General features: G+C 41.0%; 1 protein-coding gene across 4 annotated transcripts in view; it reads right to left on the reverse strand.

Moving 5' to 3' along the window:
* Nucleotides 1–2,933: 2,933 nt before the first annotated feature.
* Nucleotides 2,934–21,944, reverse strand: part of ANKRD33B (ankyrin repeat domain 33B) — a 32,619-nt gene continuing 13,608 nt past the window's right edge. Inside the window, exons 2-4 of one of the 4 annotated variants that reach the window (XM_053397166.1) lie at nt 16,850–16,979; nt 8,847–8,987; nt 2,934–3,885 (exon numbers count right to left, since the gene is read on the reverse strand). In XM_053397166.1, the coding sequence (XP_053253141.1) occupies nt 3,032–3,885; nt 8,847–8,987; nt 16,850–16,979 (1,125 nt within the window). In that variant the 3' untranslated portion in view covers nt 2,934–3,031. The remainder of the gene's footprint in view (nt 3,886–8,846; nt 8,988–16,849; nt 16,980–21,944) is intronic. The other 3 variants (XM_053397167.1, XM_053397169.1, XM_053397168.1) reach the window with 3 other exon arrangements.

The following is a 21,944-nucleotide window of genomic DNA, read 5'->3' on the forward strand; positions in this document are numbered from 1 at the left end:
ATACATTTGGCTTTAAATGAGAACTGAATCAAATCTATACCCTGCCAGCAAGTAAATTCATTGAACTCAGTAGGGTTTATTTCTGAGAATGGCTATGTTTGCACTTTAAGTTCAGTGGTGGTGTTCAACAGAATTTTTGCATGTACTAAAAATGCCTTGAGCTTCTTAGAAGAAGCACCATTCCCCCAATTTCTGGTGTTCAGGAAATGAGTGCAGCTTCTTATAAAGCAAAAATGGCACTGCCCACACGCAAGCTGGGAATGTATCAGCAGGTATAGGGGTCTGCAGAAGAAGAAAACATATTTAGGAAGAAGTCGGGAGGGATTCAATAGATGGTCAAATGTTCAGTGGCCACAGCATGCTGACTGGCTGTTGAGAGTTAAAAAAATAAATAAAAATGGTGTGGCTAAGGAACGTGACAGCTGGATCCTGAACAGGGAGCACATCACGTTGCAAATTTTGCTGCAGATCTGTTTCAGAATACAGAAGTGGGAGAACCTAAAGTTGAGCATAATCTTGAAAAATAACTGGGGAGGATCCTCAGAAATGTTGCATTTTGTGAAATTAACCCAATTCGTAGTATTTACACTTTTTATAAATAAACAGTGAAATCTCATTCAATACAAAATATATAATTTCAGACCATTTTGTTTCTATTAACATATCTTTCAGAAGAAATGCTTTACAAACATTTTATTCATAAAGTTGGTTTTCTACAAAATGCCCTGAGATTTTTGCATCCTTTCAATGTTTTTTTTTTTTTTTTGGTTTTTTAAAATTTCATTACAATGTCCATATTTTCTTAAAAGCAAGCATCAAGCTAAAGCCCTTTACTTTAGTGTGGGGGATGGGGAGATCATAATACACTTGTACAAAATCCGTAGACTTGTCTTTTCACTTATCCCCAAGCCAGTGCTTATGAAATCTATTTTTAATATTAGTTTCCCTTGCAAACATACTCTGTAGCTTAATACTCTTTTATGTATAGAAAAATGTCTGATATCCAGACTAACTCTCCCTTCTTGGAGCTTAATCCCATTACCCCTTTTGTGGGTCATCTGTTTTCCACCCCAAGAAAACTACCTTTTCCATATTTTAAACCTGTTCACAGATTCTCTAAATCTTTCCTTACATTTCTTGACGTATACCGTATTTTTCGCCCTATAGGATGCACCGGCCCATAGGACGCACCTAGATTTGGGGGGGGGGGAATAAAGGGAAAAAAATTATTTCCCCCCCCAAGCGCGGGGCTGGGGCGGGGGAAGCCCGAGCTTCCCCCGACCCCAGCCCCCAGAACGGGTCCCAGAGGGAGGGCGATCACCAGTTTTCATTGCCTCCTCGATCAGGCGAGGGTGACTGGGGAGCCATATTTGCAACTTTGTAGTCCTCATGAACGCGCCCTTTCTCTCTCCCTCTCATCCTCCCCTCCCCAGATGCTGCGAAGCTCAGGCATAGTTTTTGGGAGGGTAGGGGGAGTTTGCATTCAATACAAGGGTTGGAGGATGGGTGGGGGGCTTAAACCCTCCGATATAGCGAAGAGGGCAAGGAAGCTGGCGGCCGAAGCAGCCCCTGATGGAGCCACCATCCTCACACAATCACAAGATACACAAAAAGGCGGGCGAAAGGAAGCGGGGGTTGCTGACTGGTTGAGTTACCCCCCTTTTCCTCGGGGCTGGACTTGGGATGTTGTTCTGCTTCTGCCTCTAAATAAAGCTGAAACTTTGTCCGAGTGAGGAAGACGTTGGAGCTGCATTTTGTAAAGTCTCCCAGCCTCACCCGGGCGATTTCCAGGGCTCCGTTTCCCCCCCTGGTGCCCATTTGCAACAGAAGAAAACACTTCAGCCTGTGTAAGGTTGGGGCGGTGGGGGGAGGGAGAGAACTTGAGGCGCTGCATCCTTCCCGCCCCGTCGCCCAAGGAGAAATGAAGGTTGCCCGTTTCGAAGGCTGGTCTTCGTGGGGATAGATTTGGGCGGCTTCTACTCTGCGTAAAGACGATGGCTAAGGAACCGGAGTGCGAGCTCTCATCTCCCCCTCCCATTCTTTTGCAAGAACTCGCCTGTGTCTGGGGAAGCAAGTGCCCCCCCCACCCTCTTTAAAGATGTTTTCCTCCGCTAACGCGGGGGTGGGGGCATTTACGTAAGGTTTTAAAATCATAACGCAGTTTGGTTCCACCGTGCTGGTGGCAGTAGTGGGGGAAATGGATCTGTCACCTGCCTCCTTTCGCCCCCATCTCCCTTACTGCCCCTGCCTCGGAAGCAGCAGCAGCAGCAGCTGCAGCTCTCTGCAATTTCGGGGCCCTAGACAAGCGCAAGAACCTGACCTGCAGATTTATGTAACGTGCTCTTTAAACTTTAAAAGAAAGAAGTCTGGAAAGGGGGGGGCGCTTTTTATGGCACACACACCGGCGCAGTTCTGCTTCTCCCTCTCCGTCATGGGTGTTGACTAAGGCTTGTGCGGGCAGACGCGTCTCTGGCCGCGGGCGTGTTTGTGTGTGCACTCGTGGGGACGCCGGAGCCGCCTGCTTGTGGGTCGGGAGCTCCGTTGGAAGAGCGCACTCCTCGGTCTCTCTCTCTCTCTCTACCTCCGCCCCGCCTCTCTGCCTAACTTGGGTCTCCTCGCTGGCACTGGCCACACACACTCACTCCGAAGTAGGACACGGCGCCATTTCCCCCCCGCCATCGAACTGCAAAGGAGATAAGAGGCTGGGTTGGGAAGCGGAGCTTGCCGGGCTTGGGGGATAGCTTCCTGAAGCCTGGAGAGTGAGAGGGGTCGGTGCGCACCGACCCCTCTCGCTCTCCAGGCTTCAGCGAAAGCCTGCATTTGCCCCATAGGACGCACACACATTTTCCCTTCATTTTTGGAGGGGGAAAAGTGCGTCCTATAGGGCGAAAAATACAGTATACACTTTACCATATCAGTTGCTCTCTAGATGATTTATTCTCCTTTAAATTGTGTCATTCAGCTGGCCCCAATACAGCAACTTGACTTTTCTATTGATCTCAGTAGTGCTATCATGAGTCTCAGCCTCAGTTCAAGTCTTGCTTTTCACGGGAGACCCTTGCTTCTGTTTCTGAGCTGCTTCTGCTTTTTTCTTTTCTTCTTCCTCTGCCTTCTTTCTTTCTTCCTTCAGCTCTTTATACCTCCACTTAGGAATCTGCAGATAAGCCCCATCACCGGCGCTGCTTTTTCGTCTGACTTTCTCTGGCTGGAAAGTAGGTGGAGGTGCCTTGTTGATTCGGACTTTGGGGATGACAAATCCTGGGCGCACACTGCTCCTTCTCAACAAGTGTAGTGGCAGCAAGCTTGATTTCCTTGGAACCACAATGCTAACCTGAGGTACATTTAGACTGAAAGGCTGGAGGCTGGCTCGCCTTTCCTTCTTTTTGGAGACTAACATAACTCTGGAGTTCTGAAACAGCTTCTCATAGCTGTTAAAATGGTCTTTGCTATCCATAGATTTGATTTCCTTGGCTCTTTGTTTCCTAAAGATCTCTTGTACAGCAGGCCTGCGTTTCCCTATGCCAGGCGGACTTCCAGGGCATACGGTCCTACAAGCTATGGCAACAAAAGAGCTCCTTAGACTTGTCGTCACCCGAACCATATGATCAAGGACACCATCATCTTCAGGGCCTTTGAAACCTCTGGAAGCTATTATTGATCTGACGCCTTCCGAGATCTTTTGCAAACAGGTCTTTGGCTCTGCAGCCTTGGCAAGAAGTTCTTTCAACTTTGGCCATTCTAGCTCATAGTGGTCACAAAATTGCTCAGCACATGGCTTGTCCATAAGTCTTTGCATAAGATAGGCAGATTCTATTCTTCCTGTGAAACATGCCCATTCCTGAGATGTGAATCCACGGCCTGGGTCTGTGGCATAAATGTTTGCCCCTCAAAGGAGAGAGAGAGAGAGAGCGTGTTAGTTTTTTTAAAAAATGCAGCTGACCACATTATATAGGTAAAGCTAAGCATATCCTGAATTTTGTAAGATATTGCGTTAGGAAACTCTAAAACCTTAGCTGCTTGACAACTCTATTTTGACTGTCAGTTAATATTTTGATAAAACAACCCAATTTTACTTTGTTTTTTTAGCTACACAAATTATTTAGATATTTGCTGCTCAGTACAGAATTGTAGTGAGAGCCAGCAGATATTGTTATGACCCCATAGCTACACCATCAGTGATGTTTAACATGTGTCATCATCACAACACAAGTAATAAGTGCTGCTTGACCTTGCATTTCATTGTCTCACTGAGTTGGAGTTTTAAAAAACACTGTATCAGTCTCAAAAGTCTTAATGAAGTACAGTTTTGTGATAATCTCTGAGGTATTTTAAATATTTGTTTAATTCAAATCGCCAGTAAAGAATGTTGTGGAAGTGTGTATTGGGAATGAATGGTTTTTCTAAGTTTTCTTCCTAGAAAAACATGATTCTACCATACATACGCTTCTCACATTAAACTTAAACTTCCATTTATCTTATTTTGTTACAGCCCATGGCAGGGGTGGTAACCTTTTGTAGACTAAGGGCCACATTACTCTGCATAAAACTGTTTGTGGCCCCATATTAGTGGGCATGGCTAGATCCAAGCTATTTCCTGTAGATACAAATACAGTCGTACCTTGGTTCTCAAATGGAATCCATTCCAGAAGTCCATTTGATTTTTGAAAACCAAGGCGCAGCTTCCGATTGGCTGCAGCAGCTTCCTGCATTCCATTGGAAGCCACGTCAGACGTTTGGCTTCCAAAAAATGTTCGCAAACCAGAACACTCATTTCTGGGTTTGTGGCGTTTGGCAGCCAAAACGTTTGAGTCACAAGGCGTTCAAGAACCAAGGTACAACTGTACCATAATTAAATAAGTGTATCTCCACTCAAGTTTCTCCTTTACTTTTCTTCAGCCTTTTATTTTTCAACATTTGTTTTCAGCATTTGTTTTTAACATTTGTTAAATGATATTGCGTACTACATTTTAATCTGTCCTGTCTCTGAAAAAGGCAAAAGGACCTCTGTAATCACAGAAGAATGCAAATAGTGTCAATGCCTAGTTGAACAGCAAAATTTCACATACAGCTATTTAAAACCTCAAACTTCAAAATGCAGTTACATCCCCAAAACTGCATGCATGCTATTGCAAAATGCATGGATTATTATTATTTCTATATTTGCAAGGAACAAAAGTCTGCTGAGAAGTGTTTCCCTCTGTGATGATCTTATTGCAAAGGAACTGCGATTGACATAACATCAAACCCACCCCAGAGGGCCAGATGAAATTTGGCTGTGGTCACATTTGTCTACACATACTCAGTTTTAAATCATTTTATATTACATTTGCACTTGCATTTGAAAGCAGAGTATCTCTAAATGTAGCAAATTACAGGTGTAGGGTTTGCAACAGATAGATATACAATTAATAGAAGGACTGCAATTCAGAAAAAGAATAGTATCTAAGGGAGTCTTGCTCATATGCTCCTTTCCCCCCCCCCCCCGCCTGCCATGTAAACTGTACACCACAGTCAGCTCCAAAAATGGACTGGAAGGGGGAATGGCCAGGAGACTCGGAATATTAGGTCTACAATGGACCTTTCATTTTGCAGATGAAAGCAAAATTACACATACTAAACAGCCAACAAAAAAGTACCAGTAAAAAACAAACAAAAGCTATTGAAAGGACAAATGGAAGAGATGTGAATAGTGTTTGCTGACAATTCCAGCACACCAGATGGCACAGCCAGAAACCCAAATCTGTGGATTTAGGCTAATCTCATGAATGGTTAAGAGGTTAATTTGAGATTACATCTGACCAGAATAAGTCAGTGAAAGGTATATCTATCTGAAACCATCCAATGCCAGACAGGAAACGGAGGAAAGGTGATAGGAAAATGTGGTTTGCTGACCCCTCCTTATCTCTACCCTTATACTGGCAAATACTAAGGCACACTACTCTATATTCTGCTAAATAAAAAAAAGGTTGGCTTTTATGTGCATTTATGGCATTATGTATTCCTCCTCATGTAATTTTCTGCTGTTTTATCTCAGGCAAACGCAAAGTAGTTGACTGCTTTTCCTGCTCTAGGCATTGAAGTTTTGCTACTCCATGTGTGTACATTCCCAGCTGTTCTTAAGATTGTATTTCAGGATCAAGTGCACCAAAATTAGGCTGTTTACCTGTAATGATGGCCATCTGTGCAGTCACACTTGAGTGTAAAACATTTTCAGGAGTTTATAATATGTTAGTCAGGGGGTTAGTATTCCTGTCTCCTCCTTTCAGGGAGAAGGGTTGGCCTGAAACAGGTGAGGCAGATGCCTCCTGTTTGTTCCTTCAGCCTTGCCATGATGATTTTAACGAACTGACGGCACCAGCAGTGAAGAAGCTACATGAGCTGTGACTGCGCAGATGACCAATCAAATAATGCAATTTACTGGTAAGCAATCTCTCTCCAGTTGCACAGATGGGTGACTGGTAAGCTAGCATACCTTGGAGTGTGTGCTGGTACCACCACTGAAAGAGACTCTGAAGATAATATGAACATTTATCCCACGGAACACAAAGATTGAATCAAGTAATAAATAGTACTAATGGAATGAATGGTAGAAAAAATACAGAGCTTAGATAATGTTTTCTGTGTTATTGTTGTCGTAGGGCTAAGAAAAGAAATGAACGGAATACGGTATTCTCAGCTCTTGACTCCAGCATCCTCTCTGCCTAAATGGGGAAATTCTACCAGTAAAGCTCTAGATAGAAAATACTGAAGATTGTCTGTACAGTGACCACAAATAAGTCTTCTCTAATAGCTTGTCAAATTTTTGCTGTATGTTCTTTCTCAGGAAATCTATTTGGGATACAATATTTGCTTTAAACACTACTGAAGTATTGCAGTGACTTCTTTAAAACTAATCCCACATGAACATAAATGAGGTTAGGTACTTTGCTACCTGGGTCACACATGAATATTCAAGTCCTCCTTCCAAGTGTCATGGCATTCTATCAATCATTCTGAATTACATTGAGTCTGAAAATCAGCTTGTAAGAAACGTGTCCATCTCCACTTAGACCTGATTTTCCAGAGAGAAATCTAATATTACAAACAGGGTTTTTTTCAGAATAAGTAACCTGAACATCCCAGTCAGTTTGGAATATTAATATTCCATTAAATTAATACCGCTACACATATTGCAATATTATCTGCAAATGAAATATGCTTGAAGTATCTGAGCTGAGGTTTCCAGCAAAAACATCAGAAAAACTCCAAGTTTATAGGAACTTTTGGGCCCTTCTTTTTTAAAACGGCAATATTAACGTAGATGTTTCATAGCTTCATTTTTCGACTCATTTCAGTATGAGTAAATTGGTCACGTAATAGCCTACTCAGAAGTAAATCTTATTGAATGAATGGGGCTGACTCCCAAGAAAAGTGGGGTTAGGCTCTAGTTTTACAAATATTTCAAACAACTGCGGGAGTCCACAGCAACCTAACTAGCATAGGAGAAATTTGCAGCTGAGAATATTTGTGCAATTGCCTTTAGATGGGTTGAAATTGTGTATCTTACCATTTTACCATATGTTAAACCATATTTAACAAATGGGAGCCTTCAGGTATTTGAATAGAAGAACATATTTGTATCTCGTGTGAATTCCTGTTCTGTAATATTTGCTAAAAACAATGAATAATCACTGTGGTTTGCCCTGGCTTAGAGATACTCTCTCAAAATAAGGCCGCAATAGCTTAGCTCTGTTTCTCCTGAGCCTTTTGGCAATAAATCCATGTTTCATCCTCTTTAGCACTCTACAAGCTCCATTATTTCTTGCAATTGCTGAGCAGTCCTTAATCCATGAATTATTTCTAAATATAATGTCTGGCCAGTAGCTGCCATCCTGACAGCTTCCCTAAAATGAGCAGAAGTAATAGCCCATCTCCACATCACTTTGCTATGAACCCGTTTCCTGATAACCTGAAATACACAAAAAACACACTGGTCTCCATGAACTATTGAAATAACCCTGTGAATAAAAATTGTAAATTTTCAAGAGGTGTGTTTTTAGTTTTTTATTGTTATTGCAGATGTTTAGTAACACTGGCTTAATTATGTTGTATGCCCCCCTCAGCCCCCAGTTGGAAGAGTGATATAGAAATTTTAAAAAATAAGCAAGCGAGCCTGCTGCCAGATAAAGTCAACTTCAGAGGCTCTGCTCCATCCTTATGTAACATCAGAAGATGGGCACTCAATACAGTCTTTTGGTGGAACCAAAACTGTGGAATACCTTCTCTGTAGAGACATGCCAGGGCTCTTCTCTTTTAAGCTTCAGCTGATTGCTGAAGACTTTTCTTTTTTTCTATTTCAGGCTGCTTTTCATATAATTTTAGTATTCCAATTGTTACTCTCTGCTTTTAATTCAGCTGCTTTGTCTGCTTTTCCTATTGTGTTTTATGAAAGTTCTGTACTATGCAAACTTGTTTTTGCAAGGGTTAGTACAAATTCACTGGGTTATGCCTTCCATTTAAACTGAGTATGTAAACCCTGCAGGCACTGAAAGGAAATTTCAGCTGCCCTAGATCGTGTTTGGTACTGCTTTTGCAAAATATGGTAGAATATTCATGTTTATAAATAAATTGATGAATTTAGTTTACTTAATGAGATCCATTTGTAGAAAATTCAGTGGTGGAAAACAACAATAAGCAACAATGGTTTTGCATTTCTCTCTCCTTCTCTCTTTCTTTGTCCAACCTGTAATTAGAGTAGGTAGGGCTGCCAACAGAGTAAATATCAAGAACTGCAGTCCTTCATTTAGAAGTAGTCTTTACAGTAGTTCAAGGGAATGAGGATAATGAAGCATAGGATTTTTCTATACCTGCCAACATTAAAGCTCTGATGCATTCACTTCGGCCTTGCATTGCAGACTTCATGAGTGCAGTAAATCCAAAGACATTCCTTTTCTCAATATCAAGGCCAGGATAATAGTTTAATAAATACTGTGTAATAGTAATATGTCCTACAAAAAAAAAAGAATAAAAATATCAATACAAAAGTGTATTTTTTTCAAACTACTGTGAATTCTACTTGTTTTATTTTAACTCTCATATTCTGAAGCTTCAGGACAGATCACACACACTCCTCAGAGTCAAATAACCACTAAACTATCATCATCATCATCATCATCATCATCATCATCATCATCATCAAATTTATTATTTATACCTCACCCATCTGGCTGGGTTTCCCCAGCCACTCTGGGCGGCTCCCAACTGAATATTAAAAACACAATACAGCATTAAACATTAAAAACTTCCCTAAACAGGGCTGCCTTCAGATGTCTTTTAAAAGTAAGATAGTTGCTTATTGCCTTGACATCTGATGGGAGGGTGTTCCACAGGGCAGGTGCCACTACCGAGAACTATAAAATGCTATGGCTTGGTTCAATCCTAAAACAAGGAAGTTAACAAAATGGGTTTCACCCTCTCCTTCCCATACAGTCACTGGTGCTCCCTGAATATGTCTCTCTGAATGGTTGGCAAATACACATACAGATCAGTTACTTCTTTTCCTTAGAAATGAAAGCTATGCAAAATTTTGTTTGCAGTATATTAACCGAAATTTAATGGAAAGTTGATTTGGTCTATTATCCATATTCCCTATCCCTGCTCAGAAGGATAATTTAAGCTAATCATGGCAGAAGGTGGGTTCTAGGACGTAGTGTTCATACAATTTAGTGCCAAATAGATTAAAGCAGTACCTTTGAGTTATGCCTGGAAAGCTATAGGAAGCTAATTGAAACACTGGATAATGAATCTAGTTTCCTCCTAGCCACTCATTGCCATCACATGCAATTTCCAAATAATTACCAGTGGCAGGCCTACATAGAATGCTTGAGAGTTATAAATATGATTACATTAATGGTAATTTGTGAGAGTCTATGATAAGCGGAAATAATAGTTTAAAGATCTGTTGTTGCCTTGCCAGCCATAGGAGGGTTCAGTTTCCCAACTCTGCTGTAAAACCCTGATCGTTAAGCTTCTGCTATCCTGAACAAGCAACAGGACAGATTATGAACTAAAATGACTGACTGACTGACTGACTGACTAAATAAATAAATAAATAAATAAATAGACAGACACAGTATATATATTCTTAGAAATGCTTTTAGCAGACCATATCAGGCATAATCTCCAGCAGAAGGTCTGCCTGCTTTGCCAGTATCACTGAAATATGTAGAGTGGTAAAAATCTATCACAGGCTAAAATTATAGACGCTAGGGAGCTAACAGTCTGAAGACCAATTAAACCATCAAGCCCTTGTAATTGGACTGACAGAACAAGACAAACATCTAGTGCCATTATTGCTCATTCAGAACATTTCCCCCCACTTGTCATTTGTTGTATGATGGGTTGATGGTTTGTGTAATAATGTAGTCTGTCAGCCAGCTGCAACAACAACAACTTAATTACTGTAAGCTGTATTAAAAAAGTTCCCTCGTCTTATTTTGCAGTCCAGTTAAATATTCTGCAATACATGTCAGTCAGTTAAATTTATCCAAGAATGTTTATGAAGAAGTTTCATACAAGCAATTAAACAAAATCCATAGCAGAACATCTGGTACAGTTTTAATGATCAGTGGCTTCATGGCACCCAAACAAATCTACATATTCTAGAAGGAGGAGAGCTGCATGTTTATCTATTTAAGCAGCTTTAATTACACTCAGGTATTTTATGGACAGCTGTGCTCTTTGGTTGCCTCTTTCCTAACTGGAGCCCTTTTTTGGAGTCCTTCTACCTAGATAGCGACAGGGTACAATAATGCAAAATTATGAAAGAAGTGAAAATGTCAGGCATTCATTTGGAGTGGGTCTACTTGCCTTGTTCTTAGGGACGTTTCTGATTTGAACTTCTGATATTTTCCCGTCCTTATCATGTGCTCATGTCCTTTTAAATTGATCAGCAATGGGCTCTGCTGGAGATCCTTACCATTGTCTGATCACGCAACCCCAAACACTCTTAGGCCTACATAACTTCAGAACACTCCTAGACTTTCTAGGTAATTTAAAGTACAAAAATCAAGACATAGGCATGCCCAACTCCACAAAACCCCGTAGAGCAGATTCAAACAACCACTTTGGAAACTGCTTTTCCATCATTACTAATTTATATCACTGGTGCTCTCTGAGCACCAATGAGTCACTACAAATGGAAAAGCAGCCAAAATGTTTCTGCAGAAACCAGGCACCTGATCCTTACAAATAATAGCCTTTCAAAGGGATGCATTAAGTGCAAAGTCCTACTGCAATCCGTGGAAAATAACTTCATTTCTATAAAATGAATCTAGATTTTCCTTTCAAGGTATCTTTTCCCTCCTATTTCTCAGGTAAAGGGCTTCTGATAATAATTGTTCACAACTGCATTAAAACTATTTCATTACTGAGGTGCCCAGTATTGATGACATTCTGAACGTGCCCCTAACTGCTTAAGCTTCTGTTTACCTGAACTGAGACCTGTGCTAATTTCCTCATGGTAATAAAAGAAAAATCATGCCAAAAAAATTGAAAAAGCATGCCTCAGCAGACTCTCAGCCTTACTTTGCCACCTGCAAAATGGGTGGCAGCCCTTACAGAATTGTTAGAAATAGAATCTCTAACTAACAGAAAAGGCCTCACTATTTTTGAGTAAAACTGAGTAAAAGTTAGTAGCAGCATTTTCATAGTACATGCTTCAACATTAGAATTTGGGGGTTTAGATCACCGTGCCCTTCAGATGTTTTTGGGCTCCCGGCTCGCATCAGTCCCAGCCAACATGGCCATTGGCCAGGGATTATGGAAGCCGTAGTCCAACATCTGAAGGCCACCATTTTGGCCACCGCAGTGCAATTCATACATGTGCACTAAGGACATAAGGCTCAGGCTGTGTACACACCAATCCCTTTGTAGTACCAAAGCATACTTTTTGTCACTCTGGAATTGTTCATGGTTGTCCTCAGCATGCTGCTTTCAATCTTGATTGACTCTAAATCCTGCCATCCAGAAGGGTGGGTGGGTGTGGTTATCGGATAACCATTTGAAAAATCTCCATTGATTAGGTTATCAATGCCTTTCCCTCCCTGCATATGCCCTGGGTGAATGAAGAAGGGAAGGTGTGGAGACACTCCCCCATTGCTGGAACCACCTTCATCTGTTTTCAAATGAACACACTGTGGGGAAATGCAGAATCAATCTGCAATGAACTTTTATTTTGGAATGAACCAACCAGTTTTTCAAAATGCACTTTTCAGGAGCAAAAATATGCACTAGATCTAGATTGTGTGTGGACTACAAAGAAAAAGGAAGTACTCAGACTCTCACTGATTCTAAAATAAAATGTCATTCATATGCAGTCTCAGTCCTCCAGCTCAATATTTCACTTTGGGTAGTATTGAGCTAAACAGTTGTGCTAGAAATAGGATTAGAGCTAGTGCAATGGGATTTCCCTCCTTTTCTCCACCCCTCATGCATACCCCATGCCATACCCAAAGCTGTTCCAGAGGGTTGGGGAAACACCCAGAACAAATTTGGGGCCCAGAGGAAGAGGTTTTTTTCTGTTGCACAAGGATAAATCCTTGCGCTGACAAAACAACCTGCTTAACACTACTTTGAATACAGCCCTGGTAACCTTTTTAAAAAAAAGATTTGTTCTTTAGTCTGAATTCAGACACAAATGGTTGCACTATTCAGACTTGCAATTTCAGGTGCAGTTGCTAATTCAAGTTAATGGCAATCAGTTAACTCCATTTAAAAGCTCTTATAGAAAACATGAGGACACGGGTGGCGCTGTGGGTTAAACCTCAGCACCTAGGACTTGCCGATAGAATGGTCAGCGGTTTGAATCCCCGCTGCGGGGTGCGCTCCCGTTGCTTGGTCCCAGTGCCTGCCAAACTAGCAGTTCGAAAGCACCCCCAGGTGCAAGTAGATAAATAGAGACCGCTTACTAGCGGGAAGGTAAACGACGTTTCCGTGTGCGGCTCTGGCTCGCCAGAGCAGCGATGTCACGCTGGCGACGTGACCCGGAAGTGTCTCCGGACAGCGCTGGCCCCCGGCCTATAGAGTGAGATGAGCGCACAACCCCAGAGTCTGTCAAGACTGGCCCGTACTGGCAGGGGTACCTTTACCTTTACTATAGAAAACATAATCTTTATATAGCCTCACAGTTGAAGCAGCAGGAGAAATGCAAGATGCTAATAAGAATTTCTACTTTTATGAACTCTTAACATAAGCTATCTGGGCTAGGGGAAAAGATTGCCAATACAATGCACAATTAATTCAGAATGTTAATACTCCATGAAAAAGCTTAAACTTACAACTGCTTAGTGCTCTTTCAGTTGTGGGAGCAGTTGTAGACTCCTGAAAGCTGCCAACAAATGTAGCTATCTGGAAAAAGGGCAAGAGCACAGTAACTATAGGATAGAGGGATGGCTCTCCCATGCAACTGTAGCTGGTTAACAGAGAAAAAGTAGGAGGCCAGATCTGGACGTGGACTCAGCTGAAGTGTTCCTTTCATCAATATTGGATTCAAATGAGTTCTAGGTGCCTGTTCAGGAGCTTCTTCTTTATTAAGTTATAATTTAAGGTGGTAACAGTAAGCCTGAAATTATGTGTGCTAGGGATGTGTAACTGTGTGCTGTTTTCAAGACAGTTTAACAGTGGTATTAAGACCAGAGATGCAGAATTAAGTCAACAGAAAATAGCAATGTTAGGATTCTGGTAGATGGGGGAAGCAATCAATGTGACATGGAAATGGAATAGAAGAAACGACAGGCCACCCTCAAATTTTAAAGTGGTATGTTGAAAAAGAATCAGCTCTTAAAATCTATAAATAAATGCAACTTTAATTAAAATGCATAAATTCTTTATAAGGCTGTTTCAAATATATGTCTATTAATTAATAATAGGACTTTGGCAATTGTGAAAACATAGCTCCAATTCTGCCAGTAGTAAACTCTACAGGGCAACAAGATCATGACTGAAAGAAAAGTTTACTGTGAATGCGCCAATTTTTCCCACTTTCCCACATGGGAGAAGCGAACCACAATATGAAGTCAAGGGATGTTCTTGGCTTCCTGGTCATTGCTAATTTGAACAAAACAAACCATGATCGCCAGTTAAGCTAGGGATCATAGTTTGTTTCTAGAACCAAACAACAAAGATGGTGAGAACTCTCAACTGTGGCTTACTGCAGGGATGGGAAAGCTTTTTTCAGCTAAGGGCAATCTTACCTGAATGGAAAGCTGTCAGAGGCCACATTTTTAAAGTGGGCATGGCTTCTCGAGAACCCAGTCCCAGTCCCTTCTTTGCAGACTTCCCTTCCCTTACAGAGAAACATCTGTAACACACACCCATCTCCACTTCTCTTTCTCTCCACTCTTTGCCTGTCTATCTATTTCCTGTCTTTTACACACACTCTCACTGCCTTTTCTCTCGGGGGTCCCTTTCCAGATCCTCTCACCACTGATTAGCCACAACAATCACTTCACCCCAAATATTAAGCAGACAGAAAGCATCCTTTCTGCTTTTGTTCTTCTGCAAACCAGAGACAGCCACGCCTGGCAAGAAGCAGCACCAACCTTCCCCAGCAACAACCCTGAAAAGGCAGGAAGTCCTTAAAAAACAAAAACAAAACCCAACCTTGCTCCAAGGTGGCACCGACATGTCTTAGCAAGTCCATGAACATCCTCCCTCTCACCAGTCATGCTTGGAGCACGTTCAGGGACAATGGCTGTGGAGGACCGTGTGTAATATGTAGCCATTTCTGGATCCACACAGGAGTTAGGGCTGTTACCACAGGGTAGGATGGAACTCTGTCTGGTTGAGGGGCTTTGATTTGTTTGTTTGTTTAGTTTTGCCCCAAATTTACTGGTGGTTAATTGAATTGGGGGCTGGCTAGCCACTTAGGAAGGATTACCACACTACCACAGTCTTTGCTTGACTCTCCGTGCTTTGGTGGGTGGGTGTCGTCCCCCCCCCCCCAAGGAACAATCCTAGTAAATTGGATTGGGGGCTGGCAGGTGACTCTGGAAGGCTTGGTGGACTGGATCATGCATGCAGACCTAGCCCCAGCTTACTCAGTAATATGTGATCAAGGTCAATGTCATTTAGCTTTAGAAAAGAGGAAAATAACTCCATACAATTATAGGAAACTTCTTATATATCCTGTGGTCTACTTAGCCTCATTTTCTTTAGGGAGCAGTATCAGATACTGGCAGACAGTATCAAGCCAATGTCAACACTCTGGATTAATACTGAGCTCATTATAATTAAATATAAAGGTCAGAAAAGAGCAGCCTTAAATCTAATCCGTTAACAGGACAGATATATATCCTGGGTGGACACAACCCAAAGCAGGTTATACAATATCTGAGACCACCTAACTCTTGTTAAAAAGCCGTATCAGGCATTGGTTTTCTATAAAGGCAGCTGTGAAAACACACAAATACTTTTGTAGTAAAGAATTATAGCCACACAGTGCATTTAAAATGAAACAAAACAATTATCAGATAAGGTAAGAGTTTTTCATTTCATTTTTAAAAATGAATACAACTTAGTTAAAACACACATGTTCTGGTAATGGGATTCCAGAAAATAATTATGAATCATTATTCTGTATCAGCTCTAATATTTTTTTACAACAGCATTCAGTGATTCCCAAGAGGGAAGTAACTGCCATGCTTGCATTTCACCAAATATTTATTAAATTCAACATAACACATTTTTCATTACACTGTCTATAGGTTGTCAATAATTAGAATCTGTTGTCATTAATTTAATAATTTTAGCACAAACTATATTTAGTTTATAATTCTAAGCACCTCTTAAATAATATAACTAAAATGAATTTTCCCAGAATTTATCATTTCAAAGCTTCATGCTTCATTCTTTTGCCAATTCTGTATTGCACAGTATGATGAATTGAACATGATTACATTCCTGGTTTTTATTACAAAATAATATTTTAAAGCATCTGTGCTCAACCTAATATTTGTTGCACTCTTTCACTGAATTGAATAGGAAAGCTTTTGTATGCAGGACATAACATGATCTTGGGGGGGCTGAAGAGAGAGAGGGTTCAGAGCAGGGAAGCTGTGCTAGGCACCCTTTTGTGCTCATCAAACGTTTTCACTGATAGGCTTATCTGCAGCCCAAGTGTTGCTATGCTCTCATTACTTCTTCTTTTTCTAAGGCTGCAGCAACACAGTTGCCTTAGACTCTTCTGTATATTTGTCTGAATGCCAATTTTAAATTCTTTTTTTGTCAGCACAGCAATGGAAAAAGTATGATCAGGGTTCAGAGAACTGCTTGGGGTTAGAAAAGAAAAATAGAAAACCAAGAAAAGAGAAATAGAAAACAAAGTTGAATACCCTTCTTTAATGGAATAACTTCCTTAACAAGAATATTAGGAGGATGGATACCCTGCAACACTTTGTTGTAGCTCCCATTTGTAATATTATTACTACTTGGTCAGAAATAAAAGTGGACACTTTTTTTCACTAATATGGTAGCTTTAATGGTATACAGTAATAGAAGTAATAGAGAGTACATCATCTTCTCCCCATGAAAAGTATTAATCACTTCCAGAAGATTTAATCTAGTAAGCAGAGCCTGGTGTGCATTAAATTAATAATAGTGTCACTAATTATAGTGCTGAGCTGCATTAAAAGGGACAAGCTTCTCTGAAATGTACGGAAGAGGACAGAGCAGCAATACTTGCTGGGCTAGCCTAAAGACTCACATGGGGGGGGACCTGGCATTTGTTTGCTCAATGCAATCACAATAAATAAGCATTTACAATCATGAACTGTTGGACAAAAAAAATGAAATGAGGACCAAACCTCCTTACCTGCCTGGGCCGCTGTAATCAGAGCTGTGTTTCCTTCATTGTCCTGCCAGTTTACATCAATGTGAGGGCATTGTGCTAAGGCTATTACAATATCCACAAACCCTTGGTAACAGGCAACAATAAGGCCAGTCTATAAATAAAAAATAAGGTGGTGGTTAAAGGGAAGGAAGCTCAAGCACTTTGAACTCCAAATCTTATTTCACATTTTATTATTTTACATGAGGGCATTAATGTAAACTAAACACTTAGCAGTGGAACCAAGTGAACAAATCAGAATGCATTGATTATTATTATTTCTAATTTACTCCTAACATTTAAAATGTAGATTTCCTACTCCATGGAAGCAGCTAACAAATATATAAGTGCATAAGATTAAATTAATAAAAATAACTGTGGAAACTATTCAATAAAACAATGCAACAAAATGTGCAGAAAACAAAGCACCCAATCAAGGACAGGATAAAGCAGTGCTAGGAGGCAGATCTATAAGTGTCTAGCTCATGAAAGTGTAACTGGTCCCGTGTGTGTCCCCGTCCCCCCGCCACGGCCTTTCTACACTTTTTCTGAATAATTCTGTGTTTGGGCTTCCTAAGGAAGAGAGAAAGTCACATAACTAAAGAGCTTCTACATTTAGATATCCACAAAGTCAGGGCTGCAATAGAAATGTGGGGATGAGAGACTGCAATTCCGCCAAAGCTGATTGAACTATGTGTTTGATTCTGGGGGTAGTTTGCAGCATTTCCTCATGACCAGACAATTTTTGCTAATTACTTGAGGGCTAGTGATTATTATGACAATGATTATATAGTACTAGCACTACATGTCCTATCTTTTGATAATAGTCCTCAGAAGAGCCCTGTAAAAATAGGTGTAGCCTCGGAGAGCTGAGGCTAAAATACAGAGGCTACTTGTGAACTCATAAAGGTAAAGGGACCCCTGACCATTAGGTCCAGCCACAGATGACTCTGGGGTTGCGGCACTCATCTCACTTTACTGGCCAAGGGAGCCGGCGTACAGCTTCCAGGTCATGTGGCCAACATGACTAAGCCGCTTCTGACGAACCAGAGAAGTGCACAGAAACGCCGTTTACCTTCCCACTGCAGCAGTACCTATTTATCTACTTGTACTGGTGTGCTTTTAAACTGCTAGGTTGGCAGGAGCAGGGACCAAGCAACAGAAGCTCACCCTGTTGAAGGATTCAAACTGCCGACCTTCTGATTAGCAAGCCCAAGAGGCTCAGTGGTTTAACCCACAGTGCCACCCGCTTCCCACTGTGAACTCATAGGCCGAAGCAAATTGCTAAATGAGATGAAGGGCACAATCATGGGGAAATTCTCTTGTGCAAACACTTCTAAAATAAATGGGAGCTGCACAAAATACCATTCCCCATCGATTATGCCTGAAATGTGGAGCAATAATATCTTGCTGTGATGCTGTTACCTCCTAAATAATTATCTTCCTTCCCTCAGATGCATTTAGAAGAAGGTATTGGATAATCCACTGCTCTGTTCCACTTATCTCATGTAAGCAAAGGCAGGAGGCAGAAATAGGTCCCAGAAGGGAAGAGCTATAGTATAATGGAAGTTCTGTAACATTTTAGTTTCATCCCTGAAACGGTTCTACCCAACTACTTCTACTTGCACTAAGCACTAAGAATATATTTGCTGATTACTGTAACTCTCAGAAATGCAACTATATGCATTTAATTGATAGGGGACACTTAATCCACCGTGCACATTAGGTACTATTTATGACAGTAATTTATGGTAGCTTAGCTAAGCACTATGGTTTCTCTTTGCTGAGAAATTAATATGAACGTAAGAATAGCCCTGCTGGATTAGGTCAGTGGGCAATATAGTCCCACATCCTAGTCTCACAGTGGGCAACCTGAAAGCAGCACTCTCCCCTCTTGTGCTTTCCAGCTACAAGTATTTCCAAGTATATTGCCTATGGCTGTCATGCAATGTATAGCCATCGTGGACTGTTTGCCTGTGAATGTGTAACTGTCATGCAGCGCACACCCAATGCTCTCCCTACATATGTTATGTGTGCATGATTCTCAGTGCAGAGATAGAATCCATGTTTGGAAGCCTGCTTCTGGATACAGAATCCTCACTTCCAAATTTACATTTTTAAAAAGATATTTCAAAGAAGCAGAGCAGATTTGAAGGAAGTGCAGGGGCACATGGGAGGAAAGCCCCATTGCACTAGCAGAAGCCTTTGTGCTGGTTTCTGCTAGCACAATAGGTTAACTGAATCCAGGTCACTGTCCTTACATTTGAGCTGTATTGGAACAATAAATTAATATGGGGTACTTCCTTAGTTTAATTTACTAAATAAACATGGTAAATTAGATCATTCCCTAGGACATCACAAAATTTTCCACTGCAAAAAAATTTTTTTAAAAAAAATCTGATACAAATTTCCATAGGCAAATCAGTCTAATATGCAGCTTTCCCCTGAGAAAATGTTCCAGTTCATTTTTTTCCAGGAAATCCACATCACTAAAGAGCAGCCAGGTCACTAAATATTATATCACACAATTTAGCTTTTTTAAGGCTTTGTATTTGCTTCTAAAATCCATTAAAGTGGGGTACTGTTTAGAGTGTTTGGTTGGGAGGAGGGCATTGTTGCTGTTATTTAAATTATTCTTTGTATCTTTATTTTAGATCTTATCATGAATGTGGAAATCATTTTGATGTTTTATTTATTTTTATGACGACTTTTGTTATGTTTGTAATTATGCAATTTTGTTCATGTTGTAAACCGCCTTGTGCATGGTTTTAACTATGGAAGGGCTGCATACAAATAAAATGATAAATAATGCAAAAAAAAAAAGGCAAATAGCCTACAGCTGCAAGTGAAGTTTCCATGACAGCTTTTCCTGCTGGCCTTGAATCTGCTGAGATCGGTTAAAGGAGTATAAGCCACCTAGTTGCACCTGGCCAAAAAACATTCCGCTTCACCTTCAGCAGACGCTTTCTGTTAAGATAGGCATTTTTAACATACCTGTGAGAAGCAAAAGTGAACATGTCCTTGCACATAAATTTTGTTGTATGTGATGTCACTTTCCCTAAGAAACGTGGTTTATTTTTGTAGCCCAAAAGTTTCTCCCAAACTGTATATTCTCATACAAATTTTGGAAGGAATCCTTTAAACTTATGCTAATGCTAAAACTAATCACCATATCAGCCATCTTAGCAGATAATGCCATTTCCTGTCATCTGCATGTAGAAGCAACCACTACTCTATTCCTCCAAAATCTATTTTTAGCAAAGATTTAGATTACAGAGGATTAAGTATGAGATTTTCACAGAGAGAACACAGTCCAAAATCAAGCTTTAGTTACACCTGTGCAGACCCACTGATTGAGGGAGGGGAGGTGTTACCAGCACACATGAGGGTAAAATTAAAAAAACCAAAACACAGCAGCCTGGTTTGGATGATTGTTTGAAGTTTCATAAATCTGAATATGATCTTGTTTCATTTTCCTGGTTTGTTGACTCCCCAGTTAAGATGTAATGAGGAACCTGGGCTCGATACAGGCCAGTATCTTCATGCTATAGTCAGCTCACAACTCAAGGTGGGAATATCCTTTCCTGCACTTCTTTCACTTTGACAATATAAGCATCTTGACTTAGGCTGCTATATTGTTGTGCATCAACTACTTTAAAAACAACTTGTCTTGAATCACACACATGATCTGAAAGATTTATACGATCTCAGGAAAGCCAGAGTAGGGAGGGAACGTTCCAATCGAACCTTCACCAAGAGGACAGCAAGGAAAGACGAGTGGGGCGGCCTCGGCGGGATGAAGGAGGCCGCAAAAACCAAAACCTCAAGGAAGCCTGGGCAGAAAAATGGATACAGGAAGTCTGAAGGACCTTATTGGGATATACTGCAGGCTGCGCCCAGTCAGTGTGTCAGACCAAGAATGCTGCATAAAAGTGATCAATACTACAACAGTCAAGGTTCACCCACCAGATGGATACCGAATTTTCCGCAATGGGGAGTATGTATAAGGAGGTTCAATATTCATTCAAAGAGGTTTTTAATGTTGGCGGGTCTCAGAGACATGTGTTTGACGTTGCTAAACCTCTAGCGGATGATCTGATTCATGGGGGAAATGGTCTCCCTTTTACATACGGTGTCACTGGAAGTGGGAAAACCCACACCATGACTGGTTCTCCTGGTGGCGGTGGCCTGCTTCCTTGCTGCTTAGACTTGATCTTCAACAGCATAGGATCTCTGCAGGCCAAACAATATGTGTTCAAGCTGGATGATAAGAATGGGCTTGAGGTGCAGTGTGATGTTGATGCTTTACTTGAATGTCAGAAACTAGAAGCTTTTCAGACTCCAAAAACTCCATCTAGCAACTGGTGGCAAATTGACCCTGAAATAACTGATATGATCAATGTCCAAGACAACTGCAAAGTAGAAGAAGTTGATGAAGATAATGTTTACAGTGTGTTTGTCTCCAACACTGAGATCTGTAACAACTACATCTATGACCTTTTGGATGAAGGCCCATTTGACGCTATCAAACCAAAACTTCCCCAGTCCAAAAATTTCCACAAGGATCAGAAACCACAGCATGTACGTTGCAGGATGCACGGAGGTGGGAGTCAAATCCACGGAGGAAGCTTTTGAAGTCTTCTGAAGAGGCCAAAAGAAGAGGCACATTGCAAACACTCAATTGTGAATCCAGCCGTTTCCATAGTGTGTTCCTGATCAAACTGGCCCACAGGTGCCACTTGATGCCAGTGGGGATAATGTTCTACAGGACAGAGAGCTGATAACCTTGAGCTAGTTATATTTGGTTAACTTAGCAGGGAGTGGGAAAACAAACAGAACCAAAGTGGAAGGGAACAGACTATGGGAAGCACGGAATATTAATCAGTCCCTAATGATGCTGAGGACCTGTATTGAAGCTCTGCGGGAGAATCAAACTTATGGGACCAATAAGATATGGGACCTTACCGAGACTCTAAACTAACCCATCTCTTCAAGAACTACTTTGATGGAGAAGGCAAAGTGTGTATGACAGTCCTCTTGAATCCTTTTAAAATCAGTTTTCAGAGTTAATTTGAATGCA

This window comes from Podarcis raffonei, chromosome 7, assembly GCF_027172205.1.
Source record: "Podarcis raffonei isolate rPodRaf1 chromosome 7, rPodRaf1.pri, whole genome shotgun sequence".
In the NCBI taxonomy this organism is placed as follows: Eukaryota; Metazoa; Chordata; class Lepidosauria; order Squamata; family Lacertidae; genus Podarcis; species Podarcis raffonei.